This window comes from Haliotis rubra, unplaced genomic scaffold (genome assembly GCF_003918875.1).
Source record: "Haliotis rubra isolate DU_JTF1 unplaced genomic scaffold, ASM391887v1 Scf1537, whole genome shotgun sequence".
In the NCBI taxonomy this organism is placed as follows: Eukaryota; Metazoa; Mollusca; class Gastropoda; order Lepetellida; family Haliotidae; genus Haliotis; species Haliotis rubra.
In genome coordinates, this window is record NW_025765489.1 from 31,283 (window position 1) to 50,679 (window position 19,397).

At 39.1% G+C, this 19,397-nt stretch overlaps 1 protein-coding gene and 1 long non-coding RNA gene across 2 annotated transcripts; one reads left to right on the plus strand and one right to left on the minus strand.

Annotated features, from left to right (window-relative positions):
* Nucleotides 1-2,426: 2,426 nt before the first annotated feature.
* On the minus strand, nt 2,427-4,102 carry LOC124270679. The gene is made up of 3 exons (XR_006896859.1): nt 3,930-4,102; nt 3,371-3,436; nt 2,427-2,512 (listed from the first exon to the last, which is right to left on the minus strand). It is a non-coding gene; the product is annotated as an uncharacterized LOC124270679 (long non-coding RNA).
* Nucleotides 4,103-16,473: 12,371 nt separating this feature from the next.
* Nucleotides 16,474-18,221, plus strand: LOC124270682 (DNA ligase 1-like). Its single transcript, XM_046705709.1, has 3 exons — nt 16,474-16,564; nt 17,361-17,998; nt 18,045-18,221. Exons 1-3 carry the CDS (start codon nt 16,474-16,476, stop codon nt 18,219-18,221), a joined length of 906 nt encoding a protein of 301 aa, XP_046561665.1.
* Nucleotides 18,222-19,397: the final 1,176 nt, after the last annotated feature.

Sequence of the window (19,397 nt, forward strand, 5' to 3'; positions counted from 1 at the left end):
CTTCCATTAAACGCCGTACCAACCATTCTTTACAATATATTACAAAATTATGCTCTCACAAAATCTAACCCTGCATATAACTGTGTCTTCAATCCCCTCTATGAGGATTTATGCACCAAGAAACTTTCTCTTGTTCCACCTCTTGGGCTCCAGAATTAACCCTTTCATTTCTGCTGCCGGCATTGAGCTGGACAATATATCTCCTTCCCGTCTTTTTCTTCTCCTCCTCCTTGGCAATTGGTTAGGCCACAAGTCGACCTTACACTCACTAACTTTTAAAAAATCAGAAACTAATGATTTACAATATAAACAAGAATATAATCAATTAAAAGTAAATATCATAGATATAAATCCTTATTTACAGGTGGATCCAAGGATGGTGGCGCTGTTCCTTGCGCCACTGTCATTGATCTAGAACAATCTCTTCTAGATTACCAGGCGATAGTTCTATTTTCACAGCAGAAACAAACGCCATATTCACAGCGCTTAGCTATATTAAAACCATCCTAAATATAAACAATATATCATTTTTCAGATTCTCTTTCTTGCCTCCAGGCGGTAAAGAAACTCTTTCTTGCAAACATCCACTCTTAATAGAAACAATTGAATTATACAATGAGCTTGCTACTGGCCAATGCGACATCGTCCTGTGTTGGTTGCTTACCCAGCCATGTTGGCATCTCTGGGAACACAATGGCCGATCTTGCTGCTAAGGCAGCGCTCAACAAAATTGTGACACCACTTCTTATTCCATACTCTGATTATAAATCTAACATCAGATCTTATATCCGTGACCTGATGCAGAAGAAGTGGGACACTCAAGTAGTCTTAATAAGTTACATGCTATAAAACCTTATATTGGTTATAATCACTTGGGTTGTCAGTCCAGATTTGAGAAGAGGTCATTATGCGACGATGTCGCATTGGCCCATACTAGATATACTCACGAATATTTATTGAAAGGCGAGGATCCTCCGTTTTGTATCCCTTGTGATGAAAGAATCAGAGTCAAGCATGTCCTGCTTGACTGTGTTGAATATTCCATCACAAGGGATAAGTATTTCAATGTCAAAACATTGAAGGATCTTTTTTATAATGTCAGTTCTCATTTGATTATTGCATTTTTAAAAGAATTCGATTTGTTAAGTGATTTGTAAATAGATAAATATTTTATTATTGGTAGTTTGAATTAGTGAACTGAGATTGTTAGTGGCTGTACCCTCAAAGGGGGTTGAAGTAGCGTAAAATTATTGTCCTCCTGAGAGGGTAAATCCTGAGAGGGTATTGTCCTCCTGTAAATCCAGATAGGGTCCATGCAGGTAGCAAAAGTAATGTAAGTCCCCATGGGCCTTAGTATGGTGATCTACCTTCAGTTGTTGGCGATCTATAGCCAGTTTTTATATTGTATTGTCTTCGTCAATAAAATAGTTTTACATGTTCATGCTAGTTTTAGACTCCATCTGTGATACTCTAGTTATTTTACTGTCCTTCGTTGACAGGGTTTTATATATTATATGTATGTATTATAAATTTAGAACTAGTTTTAGTCACGATATGGCTGAAATATTGCCGATGTGACTTTAAATCTTAACTCACTCACTCACCTCGATTGAGCTTTTTGCGAAAGTTCAAGCTTTTTAATGTCCCCAGCCACCGGCCACACAACAGGTGGCAACATGAACGACCACACCAACCTGGTGTCCGGCAGACGTAGCTTGGCATACAGCAAATCGTATAGGATGTCGTCGTACATGCACCTGGCGGACATTTGGCACATGTCGTTTGAACCTAAATGGATCACTAGCCATTTGGGAGTGGTGTTACCCGCAGAAGCCAAGAGATTGTTAAGGGAAGATCGGAAGTGGCGCCATCGCCTCCCGCCTCGGACATGCCATCGTGTAGTGCCAAGACGTTGCAAATGTTGCTCCAAGCTCCCCCTCGCTCTGGCCATGTAGCTGTCACCAATTACCCAGGCCACATCTGTAACATAGATCGGACAGCAGAAAAAATTGCTACAACAATAGCTGTGCGCGACAGGCGAGTTCGGTGGTGACGCGAGAAGTGAGGAAACTCACCGTTATCCGTCGCGTGGTGTGATGACGTAGCAACTAATGACGTCATCTGTGACGTAATGTTTGCGGCTGCGCGTGCCAAGGTCATGTTTATAAACAAAGGCACGTGGTATGGCGACGCCAACAATAACACCGTTTGTCAATCTGTCACTAAGGAATCATTGACACAACCTAAAAACATGAAAACACACAATTATTACGTAAATGTTTTTGATATGCTGGAAATGTTTGAGACTCTGGAATGGGATGAGATAAGGATTTACTAACTTTAATGTAAGACCAAAATGAGATAAATTTCATCACTTTTTTAATAACCATTTTAATAATCGATCACAAATCCAACCTGGTGCTCCAGGTCAGACAGACCAACTGGTGCTGGACCCCCGCCTGTCTTGCAGCTCTCACGCCGCACATCAATGGCTTTCTTCTTCACCTGGGATCTGGAAAATGCCATCATTTATACTATAATGCAAATACAGCATAAAATTAGTTATCAATTTGTTTTCAAGTGTCCTAGTAAATCGCATTTATATCAATTTTCATGTAATTGACACATCTTTTTATTGCTGTGATGGCTTGCAACATTTTTATTAGGTTATACCTCATTATGTAAATATTTCTGAACATTAATGAAAACTTTATTTTCAAAAAGAATTATAAAAGAGGTGTTAATTGTATATAAAGGAATATATGGCTCTGTGTTACTGTGTGTAACAACGATATTCTATGTGTTAAATCTAATACTGATTTATTGTTAAAATATATATTTCAATCATTTGGGAAACAACAAAATGAGTGTTTTGTCATTTATCATCGTTGGTGATGATCAGGATAATTGCCACCTACAGTTGAAATCAAAATTATTCAACCCCTACTTCAAAGTCAGAATAATTTTGAAACTGTTAAAATCAATGAAATTATGACATTTTATTTAATTTACAATTTTCCTTTTGTGTTTGTTTGTTAAAAATACTTAAACCATACTTGTGTCACTATATCATCTGAGACAATAAGTACTGTCTCTGCAATAAATGTGATTGCATGTTTTGGCCATGAGGGTTGAATAATTCTGACTCCAACTGTACAGTAATTGGATGAAAAAAAATAAAAATTTCATATCAATAACAACTATTTTCAGGGTAAACCATACACATGATTATATTGAACTCTTGATGTGTCTGTATATTTCGAGTATGGTTTAAATTGTTGATAATTACTTAGCCAGTAGTAAAACACACATATATTAAACACAGCTTTGAATTGGCTATCGACATAAAGAAAATATGGTATTGACTCACTTGTAATCGTTCCATTTCTTCCGTATCTGGACTCCAGATCTCTGGACGGAGGAACAGGCGTTTAGTCTTAAAATAAGTAAAAAATAAATAAATGTAAATCTCTATGTTTATATGATTGATATTCACTTATATTATACAGGGTTCGTACAGGTCAAGGAAACCTGGAAAAGTTTTGGAATATAAAAATTTGACACATGGTGGGCACAAGTCTGCTGTGATTTTTCTAATAAGTACAATGTGCTATTATTTTTTTTATGTCATTTGGCTCATACAATATGTGTCCACTCAGAGTCTTATGGCCTTCAATTTCACGTTTAACAATTTATAAATGCACTGGGTCGCTGTTTGTCTTGTGATGGAAAAGCTGCGAAACATCCTGCAGAAATCACGGAAAAGTCATGGATTTTGATGGTTTTTCAAGTATATTAACCCTGATAATATAAGGGTTCTATAGGTTTGTTGTCGCTCATGTTCCAGACTAGTCAATACACATTTATAAATATTTACTTTCAATCGATGTTGAAAACGTTTTGTGATACCACCCGGAAGTAACACTTACTTGGTTGCGATTTCATCCCATTCCCGTATTTTGGCCGTGTTGGTTACTGTTGAGGAAAACGGGCCGAACAACACACTCTGTCGCGCCTTCACCTCGTCGGCTATCAAACTTATCTCGGAAGGAGAAAAGTTTGAATGCCGATTGCGCTTCCGCTAAGACATTGACATTTTGTCGTCTGCAGGTGTGAGCAGGGGAGATAATTCACGTGGTAACTAGGGACGCTTCCGTAACTCCAGCGCTGAAGAGTTCAGCCTTAGTTAAGGTTACGGCTAAGGTTCGAGTCCGACTTAAGGTTGCCCTAAGGTTGTTTTGTGCAACGGGCGTAACTTTTGTTAAGGTGATCGTAACTCTAACCTTAGTGTTTAAGGTTGACCTTAGCTAAGGTTGTTTTGAACAACGAAACCCTGAATGAGTTTTGCATACTACAGTGGTACAACAGGGTTTCTGGGTTAATCATAAGCAGCGATCAATGGACCACGACTTGGTGAGTCGATTGATATTTTGGTCTATGACTCCTGACACATACTGTAAATGTTGCTAAGTGAGGTATTAAACAACAACAACAACAGCATCCCCACCCCCATGTATGCGTGTACTAGTGTTTGAACTCATTATTGATCATATCACCAAATGACGTCATGTGTATATATGTTGTACATAACAGAAGATGCTGTTTTTTCTTTTCAGTATAATCCACTTTGGACACGATAGCATACGTGTCAAGATATCAACTACTGGGAAAGAACAAACATGGAATGAAAACCGAAATTGAACAGCTGAGGACATCCAAGGCACAAAGGGAAGAATACAAGCCAGATACTGTCAACACATCAAACATTAAGACTTTGTTCACATATCATACCGGATTACGTTTAAAACCTTTTAGTGTTTTTGCATCTCTGTTTTCCACTGATGTCAACCCTGTCCACTGCGCGGAAATATATAGAGAATCTCTCACCCCAGTCTCAATTAGTCTCCGCTATGTAGACTGCTAAATGGTTTCATTTGAAACATCACCTGTGTTGCATCACACGTATTTAAATTTAGGATATTTATCTTTATAGCCTCACAGGAGTAACATCATAGAACAGATGCCTGAGATTCTTAGAGAGAATTTCAAACTTCAATAGCTATTATTGACTGCACAGAAAGTAACAGAGAAACCATCATATTTTGACTCACAGTCTCCATGTTATTCACGGTATAAATCAAAGACAACGTTAAAATGTTTAGTTGAAATTGATCCTCGAGGTTCTATTATGTTTGTGTCAATGATATTTTCTGATTCCATTTCGGACAATGAAATATTTTAAGAGAGTGGAATTTTACACAATGCTTGAACAGCTAAAGGCAAATGGGTACATACATAGTGGCGATTTAATTTTGGCTGAGTAGGGTTTCCATGTTAAACCAAAGCATTTAGAACTGAACTTAAATTTTAATATCATTCCTCCTCTAGCATCCCCTGTTGCACAGATGACTGCTGGTGATGTGTGGCAGAGACAAGAAGAATTCCTCATCACAGGATACATGTCGAGAGCAATTAATAGAATTAAGAACTTAAAACTCGTTGGTAGAAGAGTGAGTTTAGTTTTACGCCGCACTCAGCAATATTGTAGCTATATGGCGGCGATCTGTAAATAATCCAGTCTGGACACACAATCCAGTGATCAACAGCATGAGCATGGATCTGCGCAATTGGGAACCGAAGACATGTGTCAACCAAGTCAGCGAGCCTGCCCACCCGATCCCGTTAGTCGCCTCTTACAAGCATGAGTTACTGAAAATCAATATTCTAACCCGGAGCTTCACGCGTACGTTGGTAGAAGAATACCCGTTAGTTTGTTTCATATGATCAATGAAATTTGGTATTTTTGTGCAATGCTGACAAACGTTTTACCTATACTAGTGAAGAAATGAAAGTTGTTCAACTGATATTTTGATAATGTTGTCATCAAACACTAAATACATTACTGCCCTCCGAAATGTAAGGATTTCAGAGTACAAAAGTTCAGTGCAAACTTTGACTACAACCTGCTGTAAAGCTCAAATGGGTTTTGCAGTGTCAGTTCCAACAGTTTTGGGAACAGTAATTTTAATCACGTAGATATAACTGAGTGTAAATGAAGCTCGGCTCATATACTCATGTCAATTATTCATATTAATTGTATACATTAATAATCTGTAAATGTAATAGGTTTTAGTACTATGATGTAAAGAATAATCCAATCTATTCAATGTATATATTCTGAGTACGGAAAACTGAATTATGCCTGTCGAAATGTTATTTTTCAAATTCAGATTCTAGGATGACATTTGTGAACATATTCTTAACTGCATTGCAGATTAATATTCCCTTATGTTTAATTGTGGTCTCTGATTCTGATCTGAGGATAATATTTTATCCTGTATTACAGATTGCCGTACAAAACACAGCATAAAGAATTGCATCCCTTGCCCCAGACAGGCACACATCACTCCATTACTCAAATCTCTTCATTGGCTTCCTGTTCACTTCCGTATCAAGTTCAAGCTCCTGTCCCTGACCTTCCAATGTATCTCCGGATCAGCTCCAGACTATCTCTGCAACCTTCTTCAGACATACCAGCCTGCTCGAACTCGCAGATCCCTGACTAAGTCTCTCCTTGTTGTCCCAAATACAAACACTGTCTGCTACGGTCACAGATCATTTGCATATGCCGCAGCAACTGAGTGGAATAATCTGCCTCAAGAACTCAAAGACTCTCAAACGTTGTCATCCTTTTTAATCCTTACTAAAACTTTCCTCTTCCGCCAAGCTTTCCCTGACTCTTAATATCAAACCATGTTTGTGCGCTTTGAGCATCCTTATGTTTGGAAATAGCGCTATATAAATGCACTATTATTATTATTATTATTATGTATTTGATTAACATTGCAAATAATCTTGAAGTGTGAAATGGTTTGTACAAAACCAATCACTTGCGCACAAGTTCCGGATGCTCTAAAAATAAGTGCACTTTAATTCATGTTCGGGTGAAAACATTTTTAAATAACGACTCTGTCTTGCTGTTGTTCCGTGACCAAACATAACGTCAAAATCTCTATCGATTCAAAGTTACTGACTAAATGTCATAAAAATGTCAAAATGAAGACGTTGTAATGATTAAGTATAATGTCTTATTATTACAAATTGATAAAATCATGAAATTGTCCAATTGGGTTGTGACCCGTGAAGGTCCGGGTTAGAATATTCATCTTCAGCAACCCATGCTAGTCGTAAGAGGCAACTAACCGATCGGGTGGTCAGGCTCGCTGACTTGGTTGCCACATCGGTTCACACTTGCGCAGATCCATGCTCATGCTGTTGATCACTGGAATATTTACAGACCGCCGCCATATAGCTGGAATATTGCTGAGTGCGGCGTAAAACTAACTCAGTCACTCACTCACCAATTGGGTTGTTTGTGGGTTTCTTGCAAAATCACTGTTATCAAACGAAGGCGCACTTTTACTCTTGACAATCTATTTAGAGACGAAGAAATGGCCTTGTCTTGTATGAAATATGCAAATCGACCATGTGCTTCTGTTTACAATTCCCATCAGAACACAGGGGAAAGTTCATTCGAAAGGTAAAGAGAAAAGTGTAAGTCACCCTGCCTGACATGTATATATAATGACTCGCTGTGATCCTCTTCTCAGCCTCCACACTGGTGCTGTTGACTGTATGAGGTGACTCGGACTTCCTCATAGATCGATACGATTTACATCGTACATCGACCTCGTTTTCGTTGGCAACATGCAGTTTAACACCCCAAGTACAACCCAAAATGAAATATGTGAAACACGTCCTTTACATTTTTTTGGACAAACGACTAGTAACAAAATAATCAAGCCTAAATGATCCCTCATGCAATCACGTTTCGCGGGCAGTGACGCCAGTGCGAATCGAGAGGTGGTCTCCACTAACGTCAAAACGGACAACTAATAAAGTTTGAACAATGTATAGCCACTCCAGCCAGTTAAGTTGAAACCTTTATAATAATACAGCGAAGTCAATTGTCAAATGTCACCAACTTCCAGATGAATCGTTCTTCTGAAACTGTTGCACGTGGCCTTTCCCGCATTCCAAACTCAAACATCACAATCAACAACTACTTGACGTAATCTGGGCCACTTGACCAGTCCATGTTGTTATTAGGTAGTAAGCTTTCGTAGCATGCTGAAAATGTCCACTGTGGACATCTTAAGAACCTTCTACCTTGAAAAAAAGTATATTTGTTGTAATTGTATTGCTTTTTAGCAAACGTTGCTAAAATTCCATCACCCCTATCTAATAAAAAAAAATTGAACGGCAATGCCTTGGAATGTGGAAGATTTCAACACAAAAGCCGATAAAATATTATGATTTGTTAATATTTTGATTTAATACAATAGGCTTGTAATTTGAGTGACAAATTAATTGCCATGATGGCAAAAAAATATCAAAATTGAGAAACTCCCCCATTAAACCAGTGAGCAGTTCCAGATATATGAACTGCGTGAGTTTAATTTTGCGCCACACTCAGCAATATTCCAGCTATTATATGGCGGCCGTTCTTTTCAACAGGTACTCATTGGTACATCGTCGCATAATAACGTCTTCTTATCTTCACTAGCAACACAAATAGGTAAAATCAATATTTTAATTGCATGTAATTTATTTAAACCCACTTGAGTGTCCCACTTCTTTTGAATTAGATCGCGTATGCCTTTTGTAATGATCGGTTTGTAATGAGTATACGGAAGTAGATCCAGCTAAAGGAAGCAAACGTACCGTAAAACCCCATGGTCCTTAGAATGGTGATCTACCTTCGGTTGATAACAATATACTGTATCTGTGATTGTCTGGTTGATGTTTTAATGTAGTTCGTCAACAGGTTTATAATTTGTTTGTTTTGTGTCTGTTTTAGTTGCTGGCGATCTGTAGCCCGTTTTAATATTGGTTTGTTCTGTTTAGAAATCCATTTTTAGAGTTACAAGGTTCTGTGATATTTTCAGTTGTTTTTAACTCCTTGTCGACAGGTTTTTAAAATTTAAATCTATTTTCCATGTATTAAGAACTTGTTTGAGCCACTGTATGGCGGAAATACTACCGATGTGACAAGCTTTTATAATTCACTCAATGAAAACGTTACCATTAACCTGTCTTTGAATTCGCGGATTCCCCAAAATATTTCCAACACAATTCCATGGTGTAAACACGAACGTTATTTCCGGTCATCTGTCAACACTGGCATCATACAACCTATACTTCGAAGCAAAAACAAAACTTTCGACAGCTGCGAAGTTCAACTACCAGCCGAGCTGTTTGAGGAACAATTACCAATACTTATATTGAGCTGTGCTACACAGCCATCCACGAAAGAATATACAGTATGCAATCTGGGCACACGTTACTTCGAACATTTACGCTCTCGGAATTTGTCAGCGAACCACTAAAGAAATCAAAACAAAATGGACGAACATGCAAAAGACGTCGAAAGAAGAGTATAGTAAAAAGACACGAGGAAGATCGGAAGAGGGACATATACTGGCCCTCAGTTCATAACGAGTGAAGAGTGGGCATTTACAAGGACTATTAGTTTGAACTTCACATGCTAGTTTTAATTCTAACTGTGATAATCTAGTGGTTTGCTGTCCTTTGACGACAGTTTTTAAGATATACACATATTCTTTACCAACCTCATCGGTTCCCAATTGCGTAGATCAATGCTCGTTCTGTTGATCACCGGATTGTCTGGTCCAAACTCGATTATTTACAGACCGGCGCTGAGTGGAATACTTACCAACCTCAAATTTGATATGGATATGCTGAAAAATGTCTATATGACGTTAAAATTAACTCAGTCACTTTCACAGTGTATTTATCGTTAGTTTACAACAAGTTAGAAACCTTGCTAAATTTCCAACGACAAACTATTTTTTTCGTAGTACGTACACGCGTCATCACTAGGGTGAATCCGGGTTATTTTAAAACTTCCGAATGAACACTTTTAAAGAAGGTGTGACAATCGCTTTCTTTGGGATTTCCCTTTTGCTATTTACGGCAGACGACACATTGAGGTATCGCGGTAATCATTTTGAAAAATATGTCGGAAGCAGAAGTAAAGAAGAGAAAACCTAATTGGAACAAAGAAGAGGTCCTGTTTTTAACCGAACTCGTCAAAGCAAACGCCAGTGTGTGGAAGGGGAGGTTTGGTCCGGGAGTGACATCGGCGAAACGACAAGAGGCGTGGCAGGTAATGTTATCATTGGGCCCGACTGTCAAGCTGTTGTCAATACAGAAATCTCTTTGATTAAGTGCTACACATAGATATATTTCAAAACAAACAAAAACTAAGTCGTGAATATGTACGATTTTCTCTTCTCTTTTACGACATTGGTACGCCTATGAAACAACCAAAAATGCATCAAACACTGGAAAAAATATAGTGGGTGTAGGTGATGATTAGCCGAGGTCACATGACGAAGGAAAATGAACTAAAAATGTTTTTAAAGCAAACATTTCCTCATACAAGTACATAGTTTGATGAGGTTACGGCATGACATTTTGTAGTATCTGGAATATTTGTAAAAGTTCAGTTTTGTTTTGTTTACTTACAGTTCTTTTGCCCCAGACTTGGGACTAAATATAAATGCTTTTAGTGATATTTATTAATCATAAGTGTGGGATCGATTAAGGGGGGCTTCATACTACATCCGACTTTTTTTTGCGTTGCGTCCCCCAAAAAACCGCATTAAGTTATTTGACGTCCTAATTGTGAATGCGTTGCGATGCGATGCGATGCGATGAAAATAGTTCCTGCACCTATATTTGACGCATCCCATTGGAAAAAGCATGGGAATTCCTTTGATCACGTAATATTTTAAACGTGCTCAAGGGTGTTTCTCCAACTCGTCAAACTTAAGTCTGTTTTTTTAAACTTAAGTTTGATTTTTTACTCAAATTTGAGAAAACTCAGCAAAATGCATTTCTCAAACAAAACTGAATTTGTTTTTCGACTCAACTTGAGTTAAAAACTCAAAATATTTGAGTCTGCTAGGTAGGTAACTTAAGTCATTATTTGAGATGAAAATGGCGTATAGGAGAAGGCAACAACGCCGTCGGAGAAACAAGACTAGAAAGGCGAGAGGATTAATCGACCGCAGCAACCCTCTTGAAACCATGTCTCAGGATTCGGTGTTTGCCCGTTATCGTTTGCGACCTCAAACTATCCTAGTTATAGTGTCGTTGGTAGCTGGCCAGCTGAGGAGAGAGACAGCTAGCAGCTGCCCCCTGCCTCCTCTCACTCAGGTGCTCGTCTCTCTCCGGTGAGTGAGTGAGTTAATATTTAACGTCACATCGGCAATATTTCAGCCATATCGTGACGAGAACATTTGATATACATGTATATTACAAAAACCTGCCGACGAAGGACAGCAAAACAACCAGAATATCACAGATATATATGTAAAACTAGTAACTGAATCTAAAACATTTTAAACTATAGGGGACAACACAATATAAAATGGGCTATAGATCGCTAACAACTGAAGGTAGATCACCATACTAGGGACCATGGGGACTTACAGTACATTTGCTTCCTGCATAGACCCCAGCTGGATTTACATCATCCCCTCAGCTGTTAGCAATTGAGATATACCTAGCCATACATAAAATTACACATATTCTACGATTAAAAAACGGAAAGTTGAAATTTACTTTGAATGTTTTGGGACTTACGTACCCTCTCAGGAGGACAATAATTTTACAGTACTTCAACCCCCCTCGAGGATACAGCCACTAACAATCTCAGTTACTAATTCAAACTTCCAATCAAAAAATATTTAGCTATTTACAAATCAGTCAACAAGTCTAATTCTTTTAAAAAGTCAACTATCAAATGATAACCAACATTATAAAAAAGATCCTTCAATGTTTTGACATTAAAAAACTTATCCCTTTGTGATGGAATATTCAACACAGTCAAGCAGGACATGCTTGACTGTGATTCTTTCATCACAAGGGATGCAAAACGGAGGATCCTCGCCTTTCAGTAAATATTCGTGAGTATATCTAGTGTGGCCAATGCGACATCGTCGCATAATGACCTCTTCATATCTGGACTGACAACCCAAGTAGGTGTAACCAATGTAGGGTTTTATTTCATGTAATTTATTAATACCTACTTGGTGTCCTGACTTCTTCTGCATTAGATCGCGAATGTATGTTCTAATGCTTGCTTTATAATCAGAGTATGGGATAAGAATTGTTGTCACAGATTTGTTAAGGGCTGCCTTGGCAGCAAGATCAGCCATTGTGTTCCCAGAAATGCCAACGTGGCTGGGTAACCAACAAAAGACGATGTCGCATTGGCCAGTAGCAAGCTCATTATACAATTCAATAATTTCTACTAAAAGTGGATGTTTACAAGAAATACTTTTAATAGCCTGAAGACACGAAAGAGAATCGGAAAAGATTATGTACTGTTTATGTTTAGGATGTCGTTGAATATATTTAAGAGCCGTTAATATGGCGTTTGCTTTCTGCTGTAAAAATGGAGCTGTTATCTGGTATTCTAGAAGATATTTGTTTTGATCCAATGACAGTGGCACATGACACCGCGCCACCGTCCTTGGACCCATCTGTAAATAAGGATTTGTGTGTATTATATTTAGTTTTTAGTTGATTATATTCTTGTTTATATTGTAATTCATTAGTTTCCGATTTTTTAAACTTTGTCAGAGTTAGGTCAACTTCAGGCCTAACCAGTTGCCAAGGAGGAGAAGAAAGAAGACGGGAAGGAGCTATATTTTCCAGCTCAATGCCGGCAGCAGACAGGAATGGCTTAATTCGGTGCCCAAGAGGCGGAACAAGAGAAGGTTTTTTGTTGTATAAATCCTCATAGAGGGGATGAAAGACACAGTTATATGCAGGGTTAGCCTCATTAGAATATAGTTTAGTAATATATTGTAAAGATAATTTTATACGGCGTTGTGCAAGAGATGGCTCATCTGCCTCGACGTAGAGACTGTCAACAGGAGAAGTTCGAAAGGACCCAAGACAAAGTCTCAGGCCTTGGTGGTGGACAGAATCTAAAAGTTGTAGGTTGCTTTTGCAGGCTCCACCATATACAATGGAGCCATAATCAAGTTTGGAACGGACCAATGATCGATACAGATGTAAGAGGGTAGCTTGATCCCTCCCCACTTAGAATTTGAAACGACTTTCATCAAGTCAAGTGCCTTCAGGCATTTAGTTTTTAGGATTTAATATGCGGCAGAAATGTTAGATGGGAGTCAAAAGTTACACCCAAGAACTTGGCCTCCTTAACAACTTTGATGGGAGTGCCATCCAAAGATAGTTCTGGGTCTTTATGAGGTTTGTATTTACGACAGAAATGAATACAATTAGTTTTGGATTTAGAGAATTTAAATCCGTTTTCAAGACACCATTTATCTATTTTGTTTAAACACAACTGCAGTTGCCGTTCAATAGTATGCATATTTTTCCCACGACAAGAAATATTAAAATCATCCACAAATAATGATCCATCAATTGAATTGTTTAAAACCTTGATAAACTGTTGATCTTAATACTAAACAGGGTGACAGACAAAATACTGCCTTGCGGGACACCCTGATCCTGATTATAATGATCAGACAGGGTTGAACCCACTCGGACTTGAAATTGTCTATCATTTAAAAAGTTGATATAAATTGAGGCAAACGGCCTCGTAATCCAAAAATCATGTAAATCTCTTTAAAATGCCATATTTCCACGTTGTGTCATATGCCTTCTCAAGATCAAAAAGATAGACACAGCGTGTTGTTTATTAATTAGAGCGTTTTTAGCAAACGATTCCAAACGCACTAAGTGATCGACAGTACTTCTGTTTTTACGGAAACCACATTGTATATCTGTTATGAGGTTATTTGTTTCCAAGTACCAAACAAGTCGATTATTGATCATTCGTTCCATGGTTTTGCAAACACAGCTAGTTAGTGAAATAGGTCGATAATTGGACGGATCTGTATGATCACGTCCAGGTTTAGGTATTGGTACTACTATAGCATCACACCATGAGGGAGGAAATTTACCTGATGTCCAAATTTCATCAAAAATATTTAAAAGAGTTTCTAGGCAGGGTTCTGGTAAGTGCTTCAGGAGTTGATAATGTATGTTATCAGCACCTGTAGCAGTATCGTGAGCTTGCTCAAGAGCAGTATGGAGTTCATGAATAGAAAATGTTTCATTATAATCTTCCCCATTATCTGAATTGAAATTAATAGGTTTCTTTTCTTGTTGTTTTTGATATTGTTGGAATTTAGGCACATAATTAGAAGAGGAAGAGTGTTTAGCAAGAGTTTCACCAAGTTTATTCGCAATATCAGATTGATCAGTAAGTAATTGATCTCCATGTTTTAGATGATGGACGCTAGATTTAGTACCTTTACCTTTAATTTTCTGTACCATGTTCCATACTTTGGACATGGGCGTTCGAGAATTTAATTTAGATACATAGTTTTGCCAAGATTGGCGTTTATTCTGTTTAAAGGTACGCCGCGCTTTAGCATTTAAAATTTTAAATTTATCTAAATTATGCACCATAGGGTGGCAACGGAAATAACGTTCTGCTTTTTTCCTTGCCTTCCTAGCTTGTTTGCACTCGTTGTTGAACCAAGGTTTTCGAATATGTGGAATTGCAGAGGACTTTGGTATGCACTCATCAGCTATGATGTTCAATTCATCGGAAAAACATTTGATAGAATCAGGAACGTCAATAAAATGTTCAGGTTTAAGGTTTGCAGCACACAGTGTTTGATATAGAGCCCAATTAGCCTTTTTAAAATTCCGCCGTGATGAGGGAGGAACATCAGATGGAGTTACAGGTTTTAGTATAGTGGGAAAATGGTCACTTCCACAGAGGTCATCATGGACTGACCATTCAAATTCATTTAGTAGCTCTGAATCTGTGACTGACAAGTCGAGGGCAGAATAGGTTCCTGTTCCAGGGTGTAAATATGTGTGGGAACCATCATTACAAATACATAAATCATTATCTGAACAAAACTCTTCCAGCAGTTTACCTTTAGCGTTTGTAGTTGCACCACCCCAGAGTGGATTGTGGCCATTGAAATCTCCCATGATAATACAAGGTTTCGGCAGCTGGTCAAATAGAGCTTGAAGATCAGTTTTGTGAAACGTTGAAGACGGAGAGATATATACAGAACATAATGTTAACGCAACATGCAAAGTAATTCGCACTGCAACAGCCTGCAGATTAGAAGTTAGTGAAACTGGGCTATGGATAACGTTCTGTTTGACCAGGATGGAAGTTCCTCCCGTAGCCCTGTCACCCGGAGGTGAAAAACAATGATATGCATTGAAAGAACGCAGGACAAAAGCATCTGTCTGTTTTAAATAGGTCTCCTGCAGACAGAACGCTGATGGTGTTAAATCCTGGACTAAAAGCTGTAATTCATTGAAATTAGTCCTTAATCCTCTGCAATTCCACTGTATAATATTATTCTGATAACCTATCTTTTAGGGGGATTAATTGGGGATCTACCCCGCACTTTTCTGGTGGGCGACAAGCTGTGTGCCCTAGAACGGACGTTTTCGGACACGTCCATATCCTCAAGAGATCCATATTTGTTGTACAATTGAATTTTATTTTCTGACCCTTTGGGGGCTCTGCCACTAAGTTTTTTTCAATGAATCAAGCTTTCTATTTTTGGATTTAGTGAGACCTTGTTGCGACTTTGTTGACGTCTGTGAAGATGGTTCATGATCATGGGATGTCTCTGATTGTATATGAGATGTACCAGGCTGTAACTCTACTGTTTGAGTAGAGGTAGTAGGTTGTGACTCACCTGTTTGAGTAGAGGTAGTAGGTGACAAAATGGTAGGGGAATCCGTTTTCACCCAAGTCAAGGTTGTCTGGCAGCATGAGGAGACTGTAACGACTCTAGGTTTTGTTTCAGGCATTTTTCTGGCAATGGAAGAATAACTTTCAGTTTGTTCTGAGCTTAAGACTTGTCTTTTTGCATCTGCAAAGCTGATGTTTTGTGTGAACTTAAGTTTGTTAATTGCCATTTGTTGTCTCCAAACAGGACAGTCTTTAGAATAAGAAGGGTGATTCCCTGAGCAGTTAGTGCATCTTTTAACAGTACTATCATTAATCTTCTGTTGTGTGTGTCTTTTCACCACAGTGAGCACACACAACAGACAATGTGCAAGAATTCACACCATGGCCGAACTTTTGGCATTTGAAGCACCTGAGAGGATTCGAATGTATGTTTCAACAGTCAGATTACAATAGCCTGCCTTAAGTGATCTTGGAGCTGAAGGTAGAGAAAAGGAAAACAGATAAGTATTGGTGCTGAAGGTTTCATTATTTCTACGAGCAGAAAACGTTTGACATAGAGAACACCCTGATCTCTCATCTCAGAGACGATATCCATTCTGACATGTCAGCGAGTAATCGGTCACGGTCTCTCACGATACCCTTTACTCGTGTTGAGTGTTTTGTGGGCCGTGATGGTCACTGGAATGCCAACAAAGTTCTTGGTGTTCAACAGGTTGTTTGACTGTTGCTTTCTGGCACACTCAATTAACAGTGCACCAGAGCGTAATCTTTGATATTCTTCACATCCCCAGCAATGCCTTGGATACCCTTGGACACGGCAAAAGGGTTTAACTTCAACGGTGTGTGATCTTCAGTCTCAACAACTAGAAAACGTGGCCAGTAATCGATAGGTTTGGGCAGTCCGAGGTCAGTATCAGTAGGATCTGTTTCAAGTTGACGCTTTGTCTTTTGGGGGTTTTCGTAAGCCATAGTTATTGTATAGAATTCATCATCCGGGCTCCCCACCCACCACGGAGTATCACAAGGACAATGCTAAAAACAAGTGGTCCTCCAACTTGCAGCACCAAGGATACCCGGATGATATACTCCAGCAGAAAAATTAAAGATAAATGATTCCACCAGATTGGCCCATGAGCCACCGCCTTCTGGGCATACTACTCTAGACAAATACATACATGAAATTGTTCAGTTGAAATTTAAAAATTCAAAGTTCAAAATTGCCAAGACTTAAATATATCACATAATAATTCCCAAATTTTGTGCAACATTTTACAGTTGTAGCACAGGGCTTGACGTGACCAGCCGATTGATAGAACCGGGCCAGTTCTACCACCCGTCTAGGTGAAGTAAGGGGCGAAGTGGTGTGTTGGGCAAAGGAACACTGTTCCTGGAACCAGTGCCCTCAACCACCAGCCTCCCGTCCTCCACCGACACAGGGGCGCAACCCACGGCAAACGGGTTGGTGGACCAAATATCCCCCCGGGTCCACAACGGGGTTGAAGGGCGCTTAGCGTGACCCAGCACCCACCACGAGGAGGTGGCCCTTCATGGGTGCCAGGAGAAAGAGGACAAGGAGCGGAGGGAAAAGGAGAAAGAAGACAAGGAGCGGAGGGAAAAGGAGAAAGAGGACAAGGAGCGGAAGGAAAAGGAGAAAGAAGACAAGGAGCGGAGGGAAAAGGAGAAAGAAGACAAGGAGTGGAGGGAAAAGGAGAAAGAGGACAAGGAGCCGGAGGGAAAAGGAGAAAGAGGACAAGGAGCGGAGGGAAAAGGAGAAAGAGGACAAGGAGCCGGAGGGAAAAGGAGAAAGAAGACAAGGAGCTGAGGGAAGAGGACAAGGAGCGGAGGGAAAAGGAGAAAGAAGACAAGGAGCGGAGGGAAAAGGAGAAAGAAGACAAGGAGCGGAGGGAAAAGGAGAAAGAAGACAAGGAGAGGAGGGAAAAGGAGAAAGAGGACAAGGAGCGGAGGGAAAAGGAGAAAGAGGACAAGGAGCGGAGGGAAAAGGAGAAAGAAGAGAAGGAGCGGAAGGAAAAGGAGAAAGAGGACAAGGAGCGGAGGGAAAAGGAGAAAGAAGAGAAGGAGCGGAGGGAAAAGGAGAAAGAAGACAAGGAGCGGAGGGAAAAGGAGAAAGAAGAGAAGGAGCGGAGGGAAAAGGAGAAAGAAGACAAGGAGCGGAGGGAAAAGGAGAAAGAAGAGGAGGCGGAAGGAAAAGGAGAAAGAGGACAAGGAGCGGAGGGAAAAGGAGAAAGAAGACAAGGAGCGGAGGGAAAAGGAGAAAGAAGAGGAGCGGAAGGAAAAGGAGAAAGAGGACAAGGAGCGGAGGGAAAAGGAGAAAGAAGAGAAGGAGCGGAGGGAAAAGGAGAAAGAGGACAAGATAAGACGACAGAGAGAGACGAAAGAAGAAGGAAAAATCCAAATTTAACTGACCACCAGGGGTCAGAAGACATTGCCAAGAGGAGCGGAAGGAGGAAATCCCTGGTTGCCATGGCCCCAGCTAACACGGAAATGTTTTAAAAATATCCCCAAAACATTTCGTGAAATGTTCCAGAAACATTTTTTAAAATGTTTTATTCACGTGATTTTGTATGGTTCCAGAAATGTTTTAGAAACATTTTCAAAAACGTTTAACTATAAGGTTTTTAAAATGTTTTCCTGAAATGTTTTTTCGAGATGTTTTGGAAATGTTTTAAAAAATGTTTTATTCACGTGATTTTGTATGGTTCCAGAAACGTTTCAGCAATGTTTTCTCCAACATTCAGTGAATATATTCCATAAAGGTTTTCTGAAAACGTTTTATAGATGCGATTTTGTATGGTTCTGGAAACTAGGGGTGTCACGATACACCAATCTCACGATACGATACGTATCACGATTTTAAGGTCACGATACGATACGTATCGCGATACATAATTTTCGCGCCTTTTCATAGCATTACCTTACAGGCAACGTACTCGCTCGCTGATTGGTCCATCAAAATACTCTAGCCAATCACAAAAGCTGTTAGTTTCCAACCTATTTTTTAAGTAAAGCTAGCTACATCTATTTATCGGAGCGATCTCGTATAATTTTACCATCAAGACTTAGAAGGAGATGGATATAGCATAAAAATTTGAATCGATAAAGTTTTAAAATAGGAATCGATACACGCAAGCATGTATCGCGTATCGTATCGTCAGTAAAAATGTATCGATGCATCGATACATTCGCGTATCGCGACACCCCTACTGGAAACGTTTTAATAACATTTCCTTCGAACATATAGTTTTAACTTTTCAAGCATATAGAATAGCCCTGATAACAATTAGGTGGTTTTTTGTTTAAAACGTAAACCACTGGAACAAAACGTAGAACACTAACAGTTAACAATGTACATAATAAACTCTGTCAAAAAAGAAACGCAACCCCTGTCCTCAGATATGAAAAATTCGTTTGAATGAAGTTATTGCTTCCAAACTAAATGTTATTCGAATGTATTGAAATTATACACGTAATTAATGAAGATTACCATCCAAACAACTGCATTTGTACGCATAAGTGTATTTTATTGCTTATTCCGTCACAACGCATGAAATGACCCTCATGGTGACTTCGCACAAAA

Excerpts from the sequence above, each read along its gene's own strand:
- LOC124270682 (XM_046705709.1), top strand. The coding sequence starts at position 16,474 with ATGGTCACTGGAATGCCAACAAAGTTCTTGGTGTTCAACAGGTTGTTT. Across the intron at positions 16,565-17,360 it reads AATTAACAGTGCACCAGAGC|GAGAAAGAGGACAAGGAGCG; the intron begins GTAATCTTTGAT and ends CATGGGTGCCAG. Across the intron at positions 17,999-18,044 it reads AAAAGGAGAAAGAAGAGGAG|AAAGAAGACAAGGAGCGGAG; the intron begins GCGGAAGGAAAA and ends AGGGAAAAGGAG.